Source organism: Scatophagus argus, chromosome 4 (assembly GCF_020382885.2).
Source record: "Scatophagus argus isolate fScaArg1 chromosome 4, fScaArg1.pri, whole genome shotgun sequence".
Taxonomy (NCBI): domain Eukaryota; kingdom Metazoa; phylum Chordata; class Actinopteri; family Scatophagidae; genus Scatophagus; species Scatophagus argus.
In genome coordinates this window covers 10,241,137-10,265,715 of record NC_058496.1, presented here as the reverse complement: position 1 = coordinate 10,265,715, position 24,579 = coordinate 10,241,137, and the positions used below count along the sequence as shown (strand labels likewise).

At 40.7% G+C, this 24,579-nt stretch overlaps 2 protein-coding genes across 10 annotated transcripts in view; both read right to left on the bottom strand.

Moving 5' to 3' along the window:
• ccser1 (coiled-coil serine-rich protein 1) overlaps positions 1–15,067 on the bottom strand; it is a 113,063-nt gene extending 97,996 nt beyond the window's left edge. For 2 of the 6 annotated variants that reach the window (XR_006843251.1, XM_046387643.1), the window contains exons 1-4: positions 14,845–15,066; positions 9,312–10,332; positions 8,126–8,543; positions 5,888–6,072 (exon numbers count right to left, since the gene is read on the bottom strand). Coding sequence is in view for 5 of the 6 variants with exons in the window: in XM_046387643.1 (XP_046243599.1) it covers positions 5,888–6,072; positions 8,126–8,543; positions 9,312–10,307 (1,599 nt within the window). In the remaining variant the exon portion in view is untranslated. The other 4 variants (XM_046387644.1, XM_046387647.1, XM_046387646.1 and 1 more) reach the window with 4 other exon arrangements.
• Positions 15,068–16,100: 1,033 nt separating this feature from the next.
• Positions 16,101–24,579, bottom strand: part of trim36 (tripartite motif containing 36) — a 29,915-nt gene continuing 21,436 nt past the window's right edge. For all 4 annotated transcript variants that reach the window (XM_046387639.1, XM_046387640.1, XM_046387641.1 and 1 more), the window contains exons 9-13: positions 23,763–23,880; positions 23,463–23,668; positions 20,855–21,038; positions 20,279–20,392; positions 16,101–19,457 (exon numbers count right to left, since the gene is read on the bottom strand). In XM_046387639.1, coding sequence (XP_046243595.1) covers positions 19,085–19,457; positions 20,279–20,392; positions 20,855–21,038; positions 23,463–23,668; positions 23,763–23,880 — 995 coding nt within the window. In that variant the 3' untranslated portion in view covers positions 16,101–19,084. The remainder of the gene's footprint in view (positions 19,458–20,278; positions 20,393–20,854; positions 21,039–23,462; positions 23,669–23,762; positions 23,881–24,579) is intronic.

Genomic DNA, 24,579 nt, shown 5'->3' with positions numbered 1-24,579 from the left:
CCAGCTGCACGGAAGGTATATACAATCATCACATTTTGCAGTTGGAGACCGGAGATTAGTGTCATCAATTCAGCATACAACCAAACGTGAAATATGGTCACAATCTCCTTTTGATTATAAATTCTCATCACTTCATCATTTTATCCTATTAGATATATGTGTGAAAGTTTGTCAGAACTAGCATATCAATTCTTATGGCAAAAGAAAAGAACATGTTTGGCGCCGTCACAGTGACCTTTGACCAACAAATCAGCCACACCTCTCTCTGGTGAGTGTGTGTGTGTGTGTGTGTGTGTGTGTGTGTGTGTGTGTGTGTGTGTGTGTGTGTGTGTGTGTGTGTGTGTGTGTGTGAGAGAGAGAGAGAGAGAGAGAGACGGGGAGTGAGAGAGAGAAAGAGAAAGAGAGAGAGCGAGGAAGGCAGAGAGAATTTCCAAATAGCTATATCAGTGTTCTTCAAGGCCATACCTATGTGAAGCCATCACAGCCTGTGTATGAATGTGTGTATTACTGTTTTTTTTTTTTCATCAGACACTCGGTGCAGCAAACATCAGGAGAAAAGAAAAGACCAGAATGCATTTCAGTGCAAAGCAATTGAACAGAAGATCTCATTTCAGGCATTAAAGCTAATAGCTAAAGGGTATTGGAAAAGAAATGAAGACCCATACAGTGTGATACTACTGCACACAGACTTCATTTGAAGCTAAATTACCCATTTTAATGTGCCCCTCTAACCACAGAAATGTTGCTAATATGATTTTATAAGCCAGAGATGTCACCTTTTGTACCTCACTTATATGATTTGAGTGAGTATAATCCTTGAGTTAATAGAGATAATATCAGACTCAGTTCTCATTAAAAGATGGCTCCATCTCTTAACTGCCAAGCAGAATGACATCCAAAACAGTGAAAAGAGGAAGCAAGAGGTTCTTTCCATCCATCAAAAGTCACTGGTTTCTCTTCAAACTCTGTGAAAACCACATATAAGGCCTATGAAAATTACATTTATTCAGTGCTTTAGGGTATTAAATGCATTAGGTTCAAGAGAGAGAGATTGGGCTTTGGAACAGCATATTATGGCCTCTAGCATTGGAAAATATACGGACTAACAAATTACTTTCATTCTGTCTGAGCAGACACTTCACAGCCAGTTGTGCTTACAATGTGCCTGAGGAAATAAAGGATTGAATGTCCAGTCAAATTTTAAATGTCTTTGTTGAGTGAAAAGAAACTGATATTTACCCACAGTCTTACTTAAATGACCTGACTTGTGTCTTTTTAACAACTATCTTCTCATATCAACAAGAAACAATTACTCACCACAGCGCAAAGCAAACATACAGAAGCAATACCATTTAAAATGAAGGAGAAACAAATACTACAACATTTCCAAAAAAAATTGTGATAATGTGATAATACTCATCATTTTCGACATGATGAAAAACACAATCACCCAACACCATCCCTGCCTATATAACGCAAATGCGGGTGCCTTTGAGTTAGATTTGTATTATTGGCCACCGCTCTTTTGGGAAAATTCTAACAAAAACACAAATGCTTTTATTTTTCTTGCTATTGTTGCTGTTATCAGCAGCTGCTATGATATGCTTATACCAGGCGCACATATGTGAAGTGCCAGGGGGTTCTTCCATCAGTCTGTTCGAATGGTTACTACTCTTGCTGAATAGGTGCCACCTTGCAAGAACTTTGACATGAGTGTACAAATGTGTTTGTGAATGGTTGAATGCTGATTAGCTGTAAAGCACTTTGAATGAATAATCAGACTAGAAAAGCACTGTATTAATCCATTCCAATTATTTATCACTTTGTAAAACCACTGCTGGTAAACACAGTTTGTTTGCAAATGACTGCGCTTTTTTTATTTAGGGTTTTCAGATGGGGTTTTCACAGCGACTTTGGGTTGTACATCCCAGTACTTTTTCAAGTTTTTACCAAGGTCATACATTAGAGGTACATATTTCAAATCAGGATTATGTTGTGAGTGATGCTGCTGAGCCAGAAAATACAACTACAGTCATAACTACATTTCCTTCTTTTGTAATATGAGGATTTCTAAGTATTGTATAGACTGACTGGAAAATACCTCCATGTCTATTGACCATTTTGACAACAAACTTTTGATAGCACTAAATAATCACACAGGTGAAATTGATAACATGAAAAACAACTTCAGTCATTTTGGGCCAATCCAGTTTCCCAGTCCTGTTAAAGTGCATGCTGGATCAGAGGAATGGCTTTAGGTGCAGTCAGACCTGATTTTGATTTCATTTCAAACTCTCATTTCAAAGTACACAAATAATAAATGTATTGTGAATACTTGATTGCACAAAGATAAGCAAAAAGCCACTAAAAGGATCATCTTTGAGCTCTTTAGCCACATTTCTGGGGATGAAAAGTTTCACTGAATAAAAAGAAAAATTCTTAAATCTTGTTTTTACAGCATAGGTAGTTTATTCCAGTCCCCGAGGGTTGACTCCAGACTCTTGTTCCTCTCTGATCCCTAATGAGCTCCTAATGGACTATCAACTCCATTCTTTCATTTACATTTGCCATTGAATTAGCTTCCACACTGTTCAAATGAACACATTTAGAATATGAACTAGAAGTTCTTAACATAATTTCCATGAAATATTAAACATAATGAGTGAGACAATAATGCATGAATGTGACCTTGCTGGTATTCCCATGACATAACAGAAGTGGACCACATCTTACAAGAAGTATTTTAAGATCTCTAGTAACAATCAAATCAATGCAACATGATGATTATTGTTTCTAAGACTTGTGCACAGAGCAAAGTGCACAGATATTTAAACAAAATGATGTAATTTAGTTCATTTCCTTAAACAAAAAGTCTGTTTTCAGTGTTGCACTGTGCAACCAACGGGTATTAGATACCTGGCCTCTGAGAAAATTATATGATTTGAAATTTGATTAGATTTTATGAATGTATGATAATTGTTACTCTTTTTGTATGGTGTCTATAGGCAAGGTGAGTGTTCAATGGCAATGTTTACAAACATCTTCACTGGTTTCATTTTAAAACCCAGCTGTATGGTTGTGGTTATTACAAATTCTGTCTGAGAGAGGAAGCGAATTCTTATCTGCTGAATGATTAATACAGGTGTGACTGATGATATCTAGTCTTTACAAGGAAGCAATCAGACAAGAGCATATGAAAACAAGAGGTGTTAAGTGACTGTCTAGCAAGGAAGCTGCAAAACAATTGCTGATATGCATAAGTAACAAAGTAAAGTGGACTGCATTTAAACCTTTCTGCCAAATACAAACAGAACTGCATGTTCAGAGTTGTCCAGCTTGTCTCAGTGATTACATTCAATTTCAAATGACATCAAAGAACTATAGAAGACTTCCCCAAGACATGCTCTTTTATCTCAGTTGGCCTGCCTCACTATTATCAAAGGCATCACTGGGAAATTTATGAGCAACCACCACTGTGTATGCTGGTAAAATAAATATCACATAGAGTCCCATAGGGCTGCCAAAACAAGAATAAGAACTGGAATGAGCTCAACAAACAGTTCCTTGCTTCACTTTAAAGAGGTACCTCACAGTCTTTCTGAATTCAACAAACCAGCCATTTGTCAGAAATTGTCACTGCAAACCAAATCTCCATTTGCTTAATGATAATTATATTCTGTCTGGGCTGCAATGACACAGCAATAATACAGCATATCCACCTAGCATACTGTGCTTTAGTCTGTCTCTGTTTTGCCTTCCACAGGTGCCATGCCCAGCAGGTCTCCTTAACCTATAAACACCACAGTCAGCCACTTTGTGCATGCATGAACAATGAGCAGACCATTCTAATCCTTTTGTTTGTATCCTCTGTAGCTTTAGTTATGAATTTACTTAGAAGATGTTATTGTTTGCATAGTGTGCGGTTGTTCACGTTGCATACACACTCAGACAAAGGCACAGTGCAAATGCTCAGGTGTCTCAATCCAGACCTTTTAGCTTCCCTCTTTATGAAGCTTTATGAAGATAAAATAAAGAGAAGTGGTAGTGCATAATTGAATATACACATGAAGACTCCTGCTTTTTCTGCATGACACAGGCCCCTGAAGAGCCCTTCACAGGCTGGAAGAAGGAAAAGAAGAGATTACTCATTGTTTGGTGAAATGTGTGTGTGTCAAGAAGCAGATGCAGACTTAACTAAAGTACATGGCAACGTGCTACGTACATCCCTGCCCTTTTTAATCTCTTGGTAAAAGCCTATAGTCCCCGGTGAAATAAATGGGATTGACTTAAACTAGCTTTCCTTCCACAGAGCTTTCTTGTGTGTGTTGTAAAAAAAACAATCCATGCACAACACTGGCTATAGCCTTCCACGAGAAACAAATGAGGACAACTACACCATATATCAACAAGGATAGGAGCAACATATGTTAGACAGCCTGGGCTAAATCACAGGATATATTTCTTGAATCTCACAGAAAAATCATCCACCATTTCAACCATAATTGCATGCACTGAACTTAATTTTGTTACCTGGCCATCAAAAGCTTCAAATGTAAGATAAGATAAGATGCTCAACTGGAGAAAACACATTAAAAACTGCAATGTCTCTTTGTTATAGCAATACATCAGTATTGGTCATGTGAGACATTTCTCACTTAGCTCTCCTTACACTCCGTCACATAACTTGTTTTCTTCTTTTGAGTCTTTAATTCAGAGTGAAAATTAAAGGTGCTATTTAAGGCCGGTTAGCTCAGTTGGCTCAGTTCTTCTTCTTCTAATTAAAAGCACCATAACATTAACCTTTCATGAACTGGGCTGAGCAGGTAGGCTGAGGAGAAGCAATGTCAGTAGTCTGGAGCCATGATGACAAAAAGTAGAGCAGACTGCAAACTATAATCTGTTATTATTTCCCAACTCCATGGACTCATCATCAAAGTGCCCTGGTCGCAGGCTGACCACTTCCTGGGGCTGACAGTAGGGCAGTGGTGTGGCACCAGCAAATTACTGCAGAGATACCTAAATATATTAAATCTTTCTATTAAAGTCTGGCCTCCGCTGCCTGCCAGTTACTGTTCGCAGGGTGCAAGGTCAGACTAGAGGCTAAAAATGTGGAAACCAGTTTACATCTCTGTCTCTGCCTCTCTTCTCTTCTCTGTTGGGGTCATGGATGCATACAGAGCTGCAAGTCTGTTGCCTGACGTGGGCACAATATCCCACAATGTGCCACCTTCCTGCAGACTAACCACTGTGAAATAAACCAGAAGATAACTTTATTTTTCTGAAGTCCGCTCAGTGTCTCGGTGTCTCACTGTCTAGCTCACTCAGTCATGGTTGCTTTCTCAAACCAGGGAGGAGTGGCCAACCAGCAACTAAATTCTACACTCATTCTGGGAAAGTGAAAAATTTCAGAAAACTGGCCAATGGCCCTGTTCATAAACAGACAAACAAACCAGACCAAAAGCATGACTAGGCAGATCTAATGAACAAATTAAAGAATTACAAATCTAATTATTAGAAGTATATAAATTAGAAATTTCTAGAATTAGAAAATTCATCAACAAAATTAAAAACACCCAACTCCCAAGTCATTCAGAATAACTTTAAATGCATCCAGAGAGACCAGCTCCCAAAGATTCAGGTAGTATGTGGATGTGTATCTAAGGTCTAGTTAGTCTTTATCTAAACATCTTCACTAAAAACAAAAAACTGACACACTGTACGTTTCAAACACACAAACTCTTGAGTGCAATATTATGACAACTGAGCGTGACCTAAAATCTAGAAAATAAGCCATAGGTACATGACTATGTTCAAAGCACATATGAGATCACACGCATGTACGCACACACACACACACACACACACACACACAGAGGTCAGGACTTACCAGACTTCCCATTTTTGATGATGAGGAGTTGTTTCTGTGTTTAAGCAGACCACATCCCTCCATGCCTGGGGTATCTCTGTGGTTTCCATGGATACGAGGCCCACCAGCCCCCTCAGATGAGGAACGCAGACGCCTTTCCATCCGCATCACCTCATGATAAGGGCTAACACTGCTACACAGAGATGCTGAGGACAGACATGGAAAGAGACAGGCAAAAAGTCTGTTAGACAGAGCGAAAGAGTAAACTGTGAAACTGTTGTACCAGTAATTTCACAAGCAACAAACTGGTAACAGTCGGTCCTATTTCCTGTTAGAAATGTGTTTATTTTCATTCATCTTATTGACAAAGCAGTTCTTTTTTCTATGTAGTAACATCTTCTTGATATTGTGCCACACTGCTTTTGGTCAAGTAATATTTCTTCCTATTTTTTTGCTTGTTTGTTTGTACCGCCAAGCTTGCCATTTAACAAAAACAACTATTATATTACAGGGGCAATACTCTTCAGCTAGAGAAACCACATTACTAGAATTGCTCTTTTTGATGTACTAACAGATAGATGTGAAAACAGCAGACAATACCACATCCTGTCATTGAGCAACAGGCTATAAAACATATGTTAAAAACAGCTTACCATACCAGCCTTCTTCCTTCTCCCTCTCTTTGTGTTCCTCTCTCATACTGCAGCTTCCCCTGCGTGTATGTGTATTTCCTTTCTTGTGTTTGTTCTTGTGAGAAATGCGCCTGGATATTTGCAGTTTTGGTTTCATAATGAGCAACAAAACCCTGCCGAAAGGCCCATTATTAGCATTTCTCCAGCCATTTGGAGAGAGGTTCAGACCAGACCAAAAGCACAGGGGGGCCCACATATCCAAGGCTTGTGACACCCTGTTATTGCTGTAGTCTGTCTGTAACTCTCGCTGCCTCGAAGCTGGAAATTCACCCTGCATCAATCAATATTCAGCTACTTTCCTGGGAGCGAGTACTACAATAAAACTGTTTGTATGTGTGTGTGTGTGTGTGTGTGTGTGTTGAAAATCCCACATTAGGCCCTTGATATCACAAGGTTATCCAACAATCACAGCAACTTTAACACATACAACAGCAAACATCAAACTGTTGGATCAGTCAGAGTTACAGTTCTTCCACAGAACACAAAGAGGAGATCAAACTGAATATTTCAACTATAATTTGCATACAGCAGCATTTCTGCTGGAATGTGCATATGTGTACACATTTATAAACAGAAGAGTAATCCTTATTTTGTTTAATACGTGATATAGAAAGCAATTAGTAGTTGCAGCAACTAAACCTATCCTAATTACATGGGTACTTAGTCCTAGTGAAATCCTAAATTTGCCAACACTCCTTTTGAGTTTGAATGATCAATCTCTTTTCTTTGAAGTGTACTAAACTCAGTGGGAAATTCATGTTCATGTTTCAGTGCCTGATCAAAGTCTGCCATGAGGTAAACAGCTGCTGGAGAACAAAACATTGGGCAGCAGATTTAGGGAGAAATTATTTTTGTTGTCAGAGAAGCCTCTAATGCAATATGTTACAGCAGCTGAAGAAGTGAAGAGGATAACTGTACAAATCATATAACAAACATAACAAATCATCTTTGGTCAGGGAATACATTTTCAGTTTGACACACAAGCTTTCTCATTTGTCAAACTAGATGAAGTGCTTGAGTCATTACTGATGTTTCACTTGTTTTTATTACTTCATTGAAGTTATATAACCTTAGATATAAACCTCAGGAAAAATATGAACATGTCCTCTGTTCCTCTTTGAAATGCAATTAATTATAATGGCACATGTACTCCTGAAATTCATATATAACTGAGTGAGTGTGTAAGCCAGGCAGCAGGTATGCAGGTATGCAGGTAAAGCAAAGGAATGGATGAAAAAACTGATACAAAGAAAGAAAGAGTACATGTCACAGTAACAAGAAACCTAACTGTATGTGCCTGCGCATACCTTCGCTGCATAGCAAGAGGTCAGTACTGTTGCCATCTCTGAGATTGCATACCTGATAAACAATTTTTTGAAGCCCTCATCACAAAAGAATCTCAAACAAGTACTGAAGCCACATTTGTGTCTGTCTGTGTGTCTCATTTATGATGAGGGATCAAGCTGGGCCTCTAGCTCATTGTACACAAGTTCATATACATAGTTCAATATTTGTGTATATGCGTAAATCTACGATTCACCGATTAGCGTTTGCATGAGTTTCATACCTGCATGTGGTTTCCTGAAGTGAGAGGACCTGGGTTCATGGCAACCACAGAAGCTTCCTCTCTCCTGAACAGAGAGCGTGTTTCTTGCCCTCCTCTCCGATTGCTCTGGGTTAGAGTGACAACCCTCGCTGCGTACCACACATGCCTCGCTCTCACTTGTGGTCTCTGTGTGGTAACCTGTCTTCCTCTCCTCCACCAGCTCCTTCCTCTGCTCCGCCGACACCTCTTCCCTTGCTTCCGTTCTCTCCTCCTCCCTCTCCTTCCTCTCTTGCAGTGATTGTTCCTGCAGAGGTAGGCACGGTACAGCTGTCTCAGGCTCTGAGAGGGAAACAGCAGTCTCATAGTCTGTGTTGTTGGTTGTGCTGGTGTCGGGGAGTAAAGGTTTTTCAGTGCTGGACTGAGCCGGAGTGAAGAAAACCTGAGAACAAGACATCAGATTGAGTATGTTTAAAGAAAAAACAACAACATTTTAAGATCTTCTATTTAAATACAAGAACAACTGTGAACTCCAGTGAGGCAAGAAGCAGTTTACAAAAAGGAGGAACCACTTAAGCCCTTATTTGGTAGGTAGATATTTGTGTCCTTAAGCAGCAGTGCGCATGTTTAGATAACACAGTTATAAGTATTTACTCTACAGTAGCCCAAGTACAGTTTCATCTATGCAGCTGCCATACTGGGTAAATGGCTTCCTTTCTGGAGTTCCTTTCTCAACCAGGAAATAAAATAGAATAAATTCTTTTAAAGAGGAAAAGCACAGAGGTGTGAAATGTGGAGAGCAGTTTGCAGACATGCGAAGGTTTTCTTTTTCATGCCTTAGCTCTTTCAATGAAAGGACTTTTCATGCCTCGTGCTCAATTTTTATGCCACATTTCACAGATTCCACACAGTGGTCATAAGTATTCCTCTTTTATGGATATTGTTCTTGACATCCAAGGGCAGCTGTGGTTGTACTGACTGTCTGAAGCACTACTATTTGCATCCTTTAACACATACATTTGTATAAGCAAAAAAGATTTATTGTTCATATTATTTTGCATTTTTGTCAAACAAAACTTGTTATTGTTATTGCAATATAAAATATATACTATAAAGTGTAATGTAAAAGTCTAAAGTAAAAGGTAGTAAAGTAAAAATAATGATACATGCTGTATGCCTATGCTGATTAAAAGAGCATAAAAGAAACTACCTGGGAGGTAGAGACAGCCACACTGAAGTTCTCTGGAGCTGGTTGGCGGTCAGGTGAAGCTGCGTCAGTTGCCAAACCAGACACAGGGGCACCTCCTGGGCCTAAACCAGATCCGGGGCTGGGAGCTGGCAGAGCATCCACCTCAGACACAGAATCCTCTGTGATGGGGATGAACTCTGAAGGGGTGATGGCTGTGGTTCGGTCCTCTGATATCATAGGCGACTGGAGTGAGCTCTCACCACCGGCACCAAGCAGCTCACCTGGCCACGACCCCGGGGTGAGCCCTCCTGCCCCTGGAGTGATGGTGGTGGAACTTGGAGGTTCTAGATTCACTTCTGGGGGCCTGTGGTGATCAGAAGTCCGGGAGAAGCGGTGGTGAGCTGAAAAAGATTTAGGAAGCAGCTGTTTCTTCTGCCGTGAGGACCGTTTGTTGTTATTGCTGCCACCACTGTAGTCATCAAGGAACCCGGAGTCATCACCCTCATTAGCCCCTGAGCCACTGATGCAGTTTATAAACACATTTCGATTGGCTGTGGAAGAGGATGAGGACGCTTTGTCAAAATCCTCAGTCTGAGAGCGTGTGATTTTCTTCTTATGGCTCCCGAAACCAAATGAGTGGCGTGACCGGGGACGTCCTCCACTATCACTAAAACCTGTTGACAATGATGTTGTTATCGCCTGTTGGTTATTTCCATTGGTGTCAGTGCCCTGCGTCAGTGGAGGAGTGAGGTTCAGGTTTATAGGCTGGACACGAGGCTCACTATTCCGTTTGGCTGTGAAACTGAGAGATGGAGTGCGGAAAAGGCTCCGACGTTTCCCAGTACTGCCAGAGCTGGAGTTGGTGCTGGAGGGCGAAGAGCTGTGGACGCCATTTCCCACTCCCCCTGAAGACGGAGAGGAGGGCAGAGACTCCTGCCTCTTACTGTTGCTTCGCCGAAAAATCGGCAGGCGGGACACAAGCGTGGAACGACGTGAGCCTGAGCCTGATTCACCCATTTAGACGCTGAGGCAGAGTGGAACTCTGAGGAAACAAACAAACACAAAAACATTTAACATAAACAGCCAGTAAGATTAGATTTTTAAAATCTTATTGGTATCGTCTCTGAAAAAAAAATCATACTGGTCTCTAATCCATACAAAGGTCACAGAAAGTGAAGCTGAATTTGTCAGCCCATTGTCAGCCCACTAGTGCTTTTAACCAAAAAGGTAAAACAACACAATCTGTACAAAACACAACATTTAGTCTTATGCACCGCAGACTGTATGTTCTAGTTCAGTCTTAATTTTAAACTTCACTTTAACATGCCCCATATTGCAATTAACATTTGTAATTTATTTATCTGATCTATGAAGAGACAGGACTGATTCAGAGGAATATCAAGACAGTGAAAAACCTCAGTTATTTGGCCTGTAGTTCAGCTGTATTAGAAATATTACCTGTCGTCTTTAAGAGTTAAAAATTGAGAGTAACAGGATATAAGGCTGTGTCTCACGTAAACTTCATTTACTAAACTCTTTATAAAACATTACTATTAGCAAGCCTCTTAGTAAACGCACTGTAAGCAGGACTATCATCTCACTGCTTGCAACAACCACCCAAAATTCCAGTCACAGATTAAAGGGAGACATTGATTTTAGCTGATACTCACGCATTCATTGCTTTCTGCAATTAAACAACCAAACAGTGACTATGTAGTCCTTGCAATGTTGAACAAGCTGCCTCTGTGAGAGCCACTGAAGTGTTTTGTTTTCAATCTGTCTAATAAGCTTACATTAACACCTTTTAATGGAGTGGCTTATGAGTGTTTCACCTCCTTGAAAGTAAATTTGATCAAGTTCTAAATACACAGTGACGTTGTTCCTATTTTCATACCAGGTTACCTCACTGTAGTTTATGAACAGGCCCATAAATACTATCAAAGACAGAGGAGGTCAATAACATTTCGAGTAATTACATAGTAAACAAAAAATATACATATAGGTACGCACAGATAACAAAATGCTGTTACGCTTTGCTCTGCCTGTCCTGCAAAACTTCAAGCTGTGTGCGTGAAAAATCAAAACACGCTGTAGGTTAGCAGCTTTGTCAACACATTTGAAACTTTCTTTTTCCCAAAGAGCTAACAGTTCAGTGGTGTTTACCTCCTTAACGCACCCCACAGCGTTTTGACCAGGTCACTGCACCATGACGTGGCTCATTAAGACAACGTAAGACATCCTACTAATCAACAGAGATTAAAAACGACTGAAAACACCCATGTTATTTACCTTACCAGTCAGGGGTAATAAAAGGCCATGGCTTCTAGGTATCAGGTTTTGCGAGTAGTAAAATGTTGGAAGGATATAGGTTCCTAACTGACCAACTGTTTGTGGACATACACCAATTAGCCACAACATTAAAACCACTCATAGGTGAAGCAAGTAACACTGATCATCACTTTACGTATAACTGAATGTTCTGCGGTGAATTGGCATTTATGTGAATGTTACTTTAAAATATACCACCCACCTAAACACTGTTGCAGAGCAAGTACACCCCCTCATGTCAACAAAGGTCCATGTAGCAGCAGTAGCCCTCAACAGCAGGACAAAGCACCCTGCTACACTGCAAAACAAACCTTCAGAAATGACTCAAGGAACATGACAAGTTGCAGACTTTGCCTCCCAAACTTCCCAGATCACAGTCCAATCAAGGATCTGGGCATGCACCACCACAAGTCTGATCCATGGAGGCCTTGCATCTCAAGCCCCAGGACCAAAATTGGTGCCTGGTGTGTGTCAGTGGTTTTAATGTTGCTGGATGACTGGTGTCCACACGACTGTATTTGGAATTATCTTACAATACATAATGACCTAATGCAGCAATGTCGCTGAAACACACTCACCAGCACAGGTACCGATTTTTTGTTTTTGCTGTGGGTGCCCAAATTAAGTGAATGCCACCAGTGCTAACTGTCATGACATAACCTTAATTGAGCTTACTTCAGTAGGCCTACTACTAATGCAACACAGCTCTGCTACAGAATCAAGTGATAAAGTACAGGCCATCTCACATGAAATCTAACTGCACTAAAGCTTAAAAAAAGTGATGAAAGAGATGTAGTACTGCAGTGAAACAGTTGTTACTTCCTCACTGCTCAGTATCTTCCCAAGTAGTGAGACTACCTACATTACAGAAGCAAAACTCTGCCTTATCTCAGTTCCTCTTCCCTTTGCTCCATACTGACAACGCTACTGTGCTGAATAACTTAGTACAGAGCAAACAAAGTTAGGTTTGCTGTGTGTTTGTCTGACATTCATTCAACTGTGGACTTGACTAGATTAAATAAAGCACATTCAGAGTAGACTAGATGAATACATAGTTGAATACATTTCAAAGATTTAGATACTAGCGGGTTTCTGACGTGCTCTATTTTCAGAATATTTCAGTAGTTTCATTTTCAAGCCACTGTCGACATTCACTGTGAGCCAAAACGCTAAAATGATCACCAAAGGAATGGTGCCAATGCGGACGGGTAAATGACAATACGCAAGGTTTTGGACTGTTTTAATTCACATCCAATACACAAAATATGCTGGCAATACACTGTTTTAAAATCAGCAGCTGTAGGAGTTCAGGGAAGCCTAATGACCATGAAGAGAACAGAATACGCCAAATAAACAATCTTAGCTTGAGGTATTTCATTCCTACATTGCTATAAAGTTTATATTGTCTATCAACACACTCTGCAGCCTGAGCATACACATGTTACATGATTAATCAGAAGGTTAATACTTGGGTACAATTCCCCAGCTCAGTGCAATTGTACATTGGTATACATATTTGCAAGAATAAAAGGTGTGTATGGGGTGTGAATAACTGGGTGTTCCCTATAAAACAAGTTCTTGATGGGATCGTTTTTCACAACAGTAACAACACCTTACAAGCAAAACCATAGTCTTCTCCATGTAATGGAAGATTACATATTAGGCACCACTGCGGTTCGTATTACTGACCACAGAAAACAAAACACTTCACACAAGCTTTCACATTTTCCTCGAGACTGATATGATATCTTGAGATTACTTTAAACAAACGTAACTCAGAACCTCAAGTAAAGACTCCATAAGGTTAATGATTCCTCTTAGCCATTTAGAAAGTGTATATTTTCAGAGGCTGGTGTTAATGTAAAAACTCAATATTATAGATACCATGTTGAGACACATAATGTGACAGTATTTGTACAACTTTAGTTGAGTCAGAAATGTGCAATGTGCAATCTTAAAATCCAGCAATGTGGATATGATCAATAAACAGCTGATGGTTTAATTTAGGTTGAACATTAAGTTATGTGAGAGAATTAAAACGTCTAACTTTCCAGATTATGGCTAGTTTATTGTCACTTAATTCATGTCATATCACCATAGTTTCAGTCGTGCTGCCAATATGTGCAACACCGCTAAACTTGTATTTGCAAGGCAGAACATGTGGTCAAGACAAAAGGTTGTTCCTGATAGCCATATTGTTTCTGGGCTGAGCCAAGAATCTGCAAAACCTCTTTTAAGTCAGACTACATATCCCACTGCATGAACATCAATCCTACATCTGCATATCATACCTGTCAACAGCGAAATCTATGATAGCCCAGAGCTCGGACTACCAGGCCAGGACTTTACCAACACATCCAGTCCACCCAAACACTGCAAACACTTAGCATCGGTGTTTCCCTTGGCCCACCAAACGCACAACAGACGTTCAATTTAAGTGAATTGAAGACGGGACAAACATTTGCAGGATGCGTATGGTGAAAAATGTGTGTTTTCTTATAAAGTTTCTGTGCTCGAGCCTAAATAGTCCTGATGAGTAGTAAACGTAGTCGTGGTAACACAATGAATAAACTGATATTCATGTGTAACAGATGAGGTTTCAGATAAGATGGGGTTTTGCTGAAGAAATATCTCGTCCATTCACAATATAGTGGCACTCTGTCATAATTAGTCAATAGCGATTGCTCGTTATTATTTGGAGAATACGTTTTATGCCAACAATATCAACACAACAGTGAAAGGGCCTTAGCATGTTATTGTTGTGTGCTTACAGTATTACTGTGCCAACACTTCTGAAAACAGTTCAACAGGCCCGGCTGCTTTTTTTATTCTGTCCACTCATTATCTATAGCCAGTTATCAGATTATATGCATCGGATGAGATGCAGAAGGGGGAAATGCATGCAACCTGCAGCGGCCCAGCGGGACGCCAACAACTGTCAACCCGAAACGTCAACAACCGACTGCTGCTTGACTGCTACCGACCTTAAATCCAGACAAGCTAGCGGTGTCAAACCACCGACACTCCACCGTTACGGGCAAACTCTGCCGCTAATGGCCCCTGTGACGTTATATCAATGAAATGCAGCATATAGCCTTTTTCAGTCTTTAAAGGTCACCGGTGCTCAGAGGAAATACTGTAACAGGGACCGTCCGGTGTTTCAGCCGGGGCTGGCTAGCAGGCAGCGGACAAACGCGCAAACGTCCCTTTACGTACCGTAACTTACCTTCAGCCTATTCCCACTGTCTCTACCGAGGCCGCTCAGTGCGCAGACAGACGAATGTGTCTTCGCTTTGTGGTCATTCGAGTTATTATAGCCTAAACGAGGAAAGCAGGAATCGTACAATAGTGCTGAAATCGTCTTGAGGTAGCACCTTGTGTTGCACTGACGCAAATATTACACCTCAGTGACGTGGAGTCTCTTTTCCTCCTCTTCCGCGTTGCGACGACAGGCCGCGAGCGTGCACAGCGTGACGTCCCTCCTACTCCTCCTCCTCCTCCTCTCCTCCCATCCTCCACCAACAGCTCAGCATCCTTCAGCAGGTGGTTGGATGGACAGTTTCAGTCTTTGTCCGGCTGGATGTCATCAATAAACCCATCGTAAGGGGTGTCATTAAACTCCTCTCACGCAGAGAAGAAGCAGCAGTTAAACTGCAGCCATATTGAATGGATTTGGTATTCACTTTGCATCCCTAGCCTTAGCTATTTGTTCGCTTTAAGATCAACTTTATTGATACTACACATAAAAATTCAAGTGCCACTCTCGCGATAAGTAAGAGTAAAGATGACTAACTTGAATGCCATATGTACTATAAAGACTACATGTACAAAAGAGGGCAAAAAGCAAAAATTAAAGCTACTAAACACAATATATCCAATATAAGGGTAGTAAGAAACTAAAAATTAAATGTATTGTGACAAAAATGCAATGCAATTAAAAGATAAATAAAAAGGAATGTGGTGGTGGTAAGAGTCAGAAACAGTGTCATCATATAAATGCTGAGTTCACAAAAGCAAAGCTGTTTGTATATGTTACTGACACTGTATAGAAAGCTCCATAGCTTAATGAACTCAGCTCCTCTGGTTTTACAGAATGCACATGTGTAATACACATTGCCACATCACTCTTGGAAGCAAATGTCCCAGTTAAGCCATTACATAAGTACTACAACACAAACATCCTAAACACACCTCAATACGTGAACAATATAAAGAAACTAAAGATTAAGGTTTTACAATGCTGTCACAGTGCCAAGATATGTAATTATGCAAAAATGTGTATCAAAAGCAAGACGGCATTTTTAATACCACAAGGAATAAATGAGGAGAAATCCTACTGTAAGGAGAGAAAGACTGTTACTGGCATAAAGTACTGGCTGTGATTTCTGTCTGGCTCAAGGTTTGCATGAGGTCACAGATGTAAAATTGATCAGTTTCTCTGATACAGCTGCACAAATAGGTAAATAATATTACATAGACAAATTTGTTTTAAAAACACACTAGTTTTATTTGATGAAATCCCCACACAGCAAATTAAAAAGTGTAGTGTTTCCAGGAATCAGAGCAAAGAACAATATTTCCACATCTTTACATACAACACATACAGAAACCCATCACCTACACACCACATCCAAATCCTCTGGAGAAGACACACAGGAACAAATGCACTGTCACTAATTTAAGAGTTCAGAGTAAATCTGAGTGAGAAAAAAAAAAATAAGTAGTGTTTAAAATTCACTTTGTATCAAGGAAAAGCCGATTTAAAACCACAAAATAAACTTAACAGTGCAAATTGTCTTGATAGGCTTATGTCCGTCTATCCTACAGCCTGTTTGATAATATTGCACACACATTTATTTCACACACCTGCAGAGCCAAACTGTCGCCGACATGCTACAGATTTTTAAAGTGCTAGCTTGGAATTAGATTGTGAGCCAGCCTGCAAAGTATTTGGTTCTAAATTCATCACTGAAATGCAGGCTATTGCAGGACGCATTTTAATTCAAAAAATCAGCTGTGCACATTGAGATGACAAGCATTTTACCAGATTTCTATGTAAATACATGAATGTGCTGTGATGGAGAGCGGAACAAGCCAGTAGTAGAAAACCATCTCAAAAACGAAAAAGGGAAGAACATTCAGCCGTTTGTTCTGTAAATAACAGGAATACATTCTGTGATGGAAAGAAAACCATGAACCTGCCCTGTCATTTCTTATATGCATAGACATGTTTGTTTAAACAGTCATTTTTAAAATATAGGAATCAGGGTTCAGGTCTGTGACCACAATATTTAACAAACCCCTGTGAGACGAAATACACAGTCACAGAAATCCAATATTCAGTTTTCCAGACTGGAGAATGTTTCTGTCCAGCTGAATGCAAGCGGATGATTTTTATTAAAGGTTTTCTTTTTTTAAACCCAAAACAAAAAAGTGTTCCACACCCTATGAGCAAAAACATTTTAAACTGACTAACCAAACCAACACCACAAAAAGGAGGAAGAAAAGGTTGTTAGTACCATTTGAAAAACACTCCCTTGACAAAGGCAGCTGAACGATTTCCACCAACAGTGATACACATCTCTTTCTACAAGCAAACACCAACTGACAACATTTAAGATGCCGTCTGTTTTACTGAAAATAATATACTCTGGATTAATATGTACATGGAAGTTAAAATTGAGCGTTTTGAAAGATCAGCTTATCATTTGACATTAAAGAGAAGGCGGAGATATTAAACTGACTGTTACGCACAAAGCTGCAAATCAAAACAAACTCGTTTCTGTGAGGAAAGGTACAGTAGATAAGGTTTTCCAGGCCTGACAGATAGAGGTAGGTAGCATCGGGCCCCAGTCAGGGCCAGAAACCTGAGAAAACGCGCATACACCGATTTACCCTAACCCTCCAGAAATCAAAATATACATGAAAGTACAAGGAAACCCATGTGCAGGCACATTTACAATATACATCTACACAAAACCCAAGAAAACAGTCTGTGAAGTGTGCTCTCTTAAACACGAATATCTGGGCTGATTTCATCAAAGCCAATCAACCACTGAGGCATCCGACAGCCAAACTCACCAGTGACGTAGTAATATGCTACACTCCATGTGTCTGCACTGCAAGTAAACGGTGGTTTTGATAGCAAAAGTACTGAACAGCGTGTTTTGTGATAGCACTTTTTGTGTGAACCTGAATAACTGTGGGATTTTTTTTTGTTGTTTGTTTTTGAACTGTGTTTAAAGGCTGCTGGAGACACAGAGCTGCTGCACATACGTCAGCACCAGAACCAACATGCTTTGGCTAACAGTGACTTTGCGGCTGTCAAACTGATGTCAACTACAACTACACGGTGTTGTGGTACCTAGCTGGTTTCAAGATGTTGAAAGTCACATTCAGTGCAGTGAAAACAGTGAGAGGCTTTTAGATCCAAGTAACTACCTCCAGGATTCGAGTGTGTCAGTAAACATTTTTGTGAACGTGAATACGTCTCCAACATTGAAAGTGAAAAAGCTGACTAGATAGTGATCAAGACGTGATGATTGTAAAGTTTATCATGTGCGAGGCTTCTTTAATCATATTGTGCAAAGACAGCTGAATAAAAACTGCAACAAGGAAGAAAAGTAGTGTTTTTTGTGATAAAGTCAAGATTAAATAGGTGAGTGACGAGTCTGAATGAATACTACTGACTGTTAGAACTTGGACACTGGTGTCTGTGACACCACACGAACTCTACCTACAGTAAAATTCACATACAGTATTTATGCTGATAAGTATGTCCATAATACTTGTGCAAACACATCGACATCTGCTTGCTAGAGAAAACTAACTTAGCCATTCCCTAAAAAAAAGGCACAAAGTCGCTAGCTTTTAAGTAGCTACAAGGCTCTCTCAGGTCCACCAAGATTACAGCTTAACCTACTGCTACATTTAGACAAACAGTTACAGAAAAAGAGCCGAAGAAACAAAGATCACCCAATAGTTAGTACACAGAAAATAATCTATAAACATTAACCCGCCAAAAGAGGAAGTGAAAGTGTAAGCTCAAAGGCGTTTCAACTTAACACAAAGATTTAAAGTAGCTGCAGGCTAACTTTGCAGCCAGTTCCACTACACTGACAGCTGATCACATCTGGCAATTAAAACCAGGTCAAATACAATTAACAGATACTGAGACTTTGGTATGTAGAGAAGACCTTTCACATACCATACACTAGCCTCTGAAGACACTAGTGCTCAGTGTCATGCTCTTGTGTGTGCATCATACATTATACATGCCAAACCTAAACAGGCCTTTCTGTGGCAGAGATCCATTTTCACATTTAGGACCAAAAGAATCCTGCCTCATCTGATACTGAAATACAGTCTGGATTGTACTGCATCACCCTGTCAATAAAATCTGCTCTTCCCAGAACATGCTTGACTAGTGCAGGTCCTCATGAATCGACACACTCCAGCCCCCTCCATCAAAAGGTTAGTCTCTTGGCGGTGATGAACTCTTCCAGTTGAACCTTGCCGCTGCCCATGAGGCCGAAAGCCGGATACATGGTTCCCGAGCAATCAACCTGCCTCTCATAAAGGCACCTCATGGTGTCGGCGTCGTAAAAATACACCCGGCATGCATCATAATCGAGACATATGCCCAACCGCTGTGGCATGGGAAGCACACGGTTGCCAGGGTCACCAGAGGCGGATGCGTTTGCCGTGGAAACGGAGGAGGATGAAGAAGCCTTGGGGATGAAGAGTTTGCCCATGCCCAGGGTGAGGAGGGTGAAGGGCTGGGAGAGCTCGTAGCATGTGTCCTCACTGCCACTGTCATGTCCACTGTCATGGTCATACCTGGTGGAGGAGGAAGGAGGAGGAGAAGGAGCACAGACACATAAGTTTGTTAGTGTTTCTATCAAATGGTTTAAAAATTATACTAAAGACAGTGTCAAAATCATGTGCACAACTGAAAGCAAAGCAATAACCTCAATTTATCAAGTGTGTGAAGACTGAATTTTGCAAACTGTTAATAAATGCTACATCTAAAGATTACTTTCATCATCAACTTATCTGCAGAGCCCAAGGCGACATTTTTGTGTGGTCTTTACAAACATATCAAGACAAACCCAGTTTTCACATTTTAAGAGTTTGAACCAATGAGTTCTTGCTAATTATCTGATTAACAAAATTGTTACACACTCATTTCCTGTCTACAGAGAGAGTTCATTTTTTAAACATAAAAATGCAGGCTGATATCATCATTCTACTCGTCTCAGACTCATGATTTGTAATTCATTTTCGTTGAATGTAAAAAACTCAGTCTTCAAATGACCAGCTGAATGCTGCCTGGTGTTGCAAGCATGATGTAATTACCACAGAATTAAAAACTATTTGTATAAATGATGCTTTCCTTTACATGTTTTTCCATGAGTTGATCCAATGAGAAAGGCAGGCTTTGTCTGTGAGTAAGCTCTTTACAAGTTTATACTGGTTCTCTTACATCACAGGATTAAGTATGACTCAAACACCCTTATCGCTGTACTGAGAATGTTTGCGTCCGTGCGTGTGGCAGGCAGGTATGTAGAAGGTAAATGGAAACAGAATTTGAACAATTTAGGTCCAAGTTCCACAAAATGTTCATTGATTCTTAATGGATTTCTTGTGCTTGCACTTACCTTGGGCTGCTGGTATCTCTGGGATTGTGAAACCATTCGAGCAACTTTGAGTCGGAGGCTACTCCAACTTTAACCATGTAGGAGTACGGCTCCACCTTGAAGGCCCAATAGTGTCTGCAGAACAAACAGAGCAATTCCATTTTTTTTACTGCAGGGCTGGAAATTATGATAACCCACTAAAACACTCTTTGCCCTCTAACATCTCTGATGCAAAAATATCAGTGATTAATGAGATAAAACTCTAAGAATGGAGGCTGATAAAAATGGCACAGAAATGCAATAAGCCGTCCATCCTCTGATCAAAAATAAAGTTCCTTCTCTGCTCCCTTTCTCTTGATTATTTCATATCCAGACAGGACTGACAGTCTAATGCCACTTTGTTTAATTCTAATGTACTGTGGAGCATTGGTCTAGAAATAAGGTCTTTTATTAATTTTTACAGATTTACACATTATATGCTCCTCTGCTTGTGTCTTACATTAAGGCTCACTGCACATCAGTAATTTGTTGTTGCAGCGAATAAAGCATCCTGCTGATCTTTGTACAAAGTTCCAGTGTTGTCAGCTTTTGGCATACCTTCCCTGAGTGATGCCCGTGTCCCCAATTATGTAGTCTAGTCCAATGTAGCTGCCCGTCTGCACACGATCTGCTGCAAGGAGGAAGGCCATGCCTGCTACGTTCTCCACTGTGTCACGTTGCTTGTTTAGAATGAGTCGCTCCGTACTGAAGCCACACTTGTCGCTGAACAGGAAACCAAAGACTGTATGCGAAGAGAGTGGGTGAATGGGACAAAGGACAGATGAGAGAAGACAAAAAGGGCAGAAAGAAGGACACAAAGGAAGGTGAAGGAGGAGGAGATGAGGGAAAACAAGAGACAGGAGAAATGAGATTTTGTGAGTGCATACAACTCGTGCAAAAGGGAGCACCTCATTCCCACTGAGTGGGACTGAGCAGGCCTGAACTGGGCTGGTGACAAGAGCTGACACAAGAGGGCGATGTGGTACAATCTTAACGAACATCACAAAGCCCTACTTCTTCACAAATGAAGAACAACAGTACAATGAAACTGAATCCTCATTTCTTCGGTGCAACTGCCATTTATATTCCTCAAGTGAATGCAATTAAATGCATTCTATAAATAGTTTATGGGCCAAAGGCCACAATTATCATAACCCAGGATACATATAGGCTGGCATAATTATGCTCGTTCACTCAGCCATGCCATGCAAACTAAGTTCTACAGTGGAAGACCAGCTAATTTGCATATGTAGAGGGAAGTCCTTACAACAACTAGGTCATGATCATTATGATATATAAGGTTGACCAGACAATAGTGCTGCAGTTTTATGTGAAGTTATGTGGCAGGGATGCACTGATACTGTGAACTATCCTGTCAGGCTAAACTGAAACCTAAATTCTAATACATCATAATACAAGTCAGAAACATAAGCAAAGGGGCTTTAGGCTTTATATGTTTTGGGCACATGCAAGACTGTAGTCTCTGATTATGAAATTCGGATTAAACCTTTTGCTCATTGACATGGTTATGTGCACTGTTCACCAAAAATAATGGATCTACTTAGCCCACGTGTTATGTTTAACTGTTTGCAATATAAAGAACCAATGATATTTGCTTCGCGCTACAGCTTGAAGCTACCAGTCATTTAACAAATGAATAAAAAGAAAAATAGAGAAAAACATAACTGATGCAACATGAGATTAGCATCCAGCTATATATTAAATTTCACACCCAGTCAAGTAGCAGATGTAAAAAAAAAAATTCACATTAAAGTTAGTGCTGACATAGCAGGACCTCATAGAGAAAACACTTCACAACCACAACCAGCATACTGGCTGTTAACGATGCCCATTCCATGTCAGGGACAGACTCATACCTTACTCATGAAATGACAAATCCTGACATGCAAAACTCAAGTGCTTACATGATGCAAAGTCTTTATAATTTCAACCAAGGGTACAGCTGAAACATTTGTTGTCTGTAATTGTGTCCTCTCATGCTGCGTCATGAGTTGTGTGAGTGTGTGTCTGTGTGTGTGTGTGCGCGTGCACACCCATGTACGCTCAAGAGCATGTTTTGTCCTTTGCGTTTCATCCCGGACTGAAATTTCACCTCATTACTGACGCACAGTGAATCCAACTGCTCAGTCCTACATGAACCAGAGGGAACAGGAATGTGGAAGCTCCAATCACAACACAAATGACCAGGCTTGTGAAGCACTCAAAGCAGAGCCATATCAGATCGGGGAGGGACATGTCACGTACGCTTGCATGAAACATCAGGAAAGAAAGAAAGTAAGTGTGTCAAGTGCATCTGCACAAACCCCAGACTTTTACACTTGCAGCATGTATAATCGGCACAAGAAGTCCAAGGCGGGAAGAATGAAGTGATTGCCAAGGAGAATATAAATCAAAGAGACGCGGTCTCCACTGGGAGGATCTGATTTCATTTCAAGTTCCAGCAGATGGTTGGGCCTGATGATATTGTTTTTAATGAATTCCACCTTGCGTATGTCAGGCAAGCCTAAAATGCCAGCAACAGATGCAAGTGCGGGTGTCTTTTCCAAGCTGTACAACACAATCCCCTCCCACACACTCAGACAAAAGCTATACTGGTTTCAGTCATCTGAAGCACTGCCACGATTACCATGGAGATGAAATAAAACACCATTGTTGTTGCATTACCTCCACCAGGCATGCTACAAAATTTAAAAACAGCAAAGCATCTGTCATCTGATAATCTTCCAAAAAATGCAAGCCCCGATGCGAAACACTCAGACGTGCACTGAGAAATAAAGGGGATAGAGGAGCTTAGCTGTTGCCTTGGCCAAAAAGAGGCCCAGTAACAGGGCTTTTTCTCAGAGAGACAGAAGCTTAATCCTGCACATAATAACTGTTTGTCAATTAATTAATTCGCTTAGCATCATCAACAATAACACAGCTAGAATTGAATGTGGGAAAAAAAATGCAGTCAAAGTTTATGCCATTTAAAAAAAAAACAAAAAAAACCAAACATCAGTAATATTTCTTCCTCAGGAAATCAACCGGTGTCTTCACTCTACCTCAACACCTTCTTTCCTCCTATTCTTTCACTGATGTAAAGCTAAAGACTCAAGGGACAGACTAACATCACGTGGGAAAACACCACCACGCCTGTCAGACTCACCAGGTGCAGGTGGTGTGTGGAAGGTGACCTCGTGGCTGTAGGGGCTGAACATGGAGTTCCTGCAGCTGCGGACTCTGAACGCGTACAGACTGTGAGGATCCAGGTCACACACCACAGTGCTGGGACCGTAAACCCTGTCTGTAGCCCTCCAGACCCCACTGTCCTCACCGTCCTCCTGGGACGGGGACTGGCTCGGTCCTCCAAGTCTGAAGAAAAAGAAGATTATGGAAGTAATTTTGATTTGTTTTCCAAACAGTTATAATTTGCCTGTGGATCTCCACAGTCCTCTGTTGCACCCACCTGCGGTATTCAAGCACGTGGTGATCAGTAGGTAGGTGGTCATCGGACAGCCTCCAGCAGATTGAGGCCTCGTTATAGACTTTGCTGGTGGACAAGTCAATTATAGGAGGGTCTGGAACTGGAGAGAAAAACGCAATGAGAAAAGAAAGTTAAAATAACCAGTTAGTAAAACGGAAACCGGGGATGCAAGAGGTCCTCAAACGAAAGATGCTGGAAAACATATTTTTGGTGATTAGCAGGATGTAGCAGAACTTAAGCACCAAGGTGGGGAAAAAAAACTACGAGCACAAGGGAATTCCTGTAAAATCTCTTGTGCCTTAATCATGCTTAGTGTAGTCCTTCAGCTCAATAACTTGGGTTTAAGCAAATGCAGCAGTGAGTGTGGCAAAGATTAGATTTTAGATCAGGACTATCCACTCAGGACAAGACTGTCTTGCATAACGGAGCCTGTTAAGAGGTTTTCACATGGACTCAGTGCCTGGAAGTGCACTTTGCAGAGCACCCACCCCCACCTCTCTCTTCCTCTCTGCCACCTTCCCCTTCTTCTTCCACTTTCTCTTCACATTCATTTTACAAAGAAGCACTAACCGGTCTCATTTTACATTCATCTACATACTAACAGCTCCACTTCCCATCCGAGTCAACAGCTTCTGTTCCGTAACGATTCCATTCACCTCATCAATTATCTCTCAGTCCAAAACCTCAGTTTTCTCCAGAAACAAAGTCACATTGTTCTAACCGTGTAGGTCACCGTCTTTTCTCTCTAAGATCAAGACTTGAATTTCTGCACACTTTATTCACGCTTCCTGAGAGAATT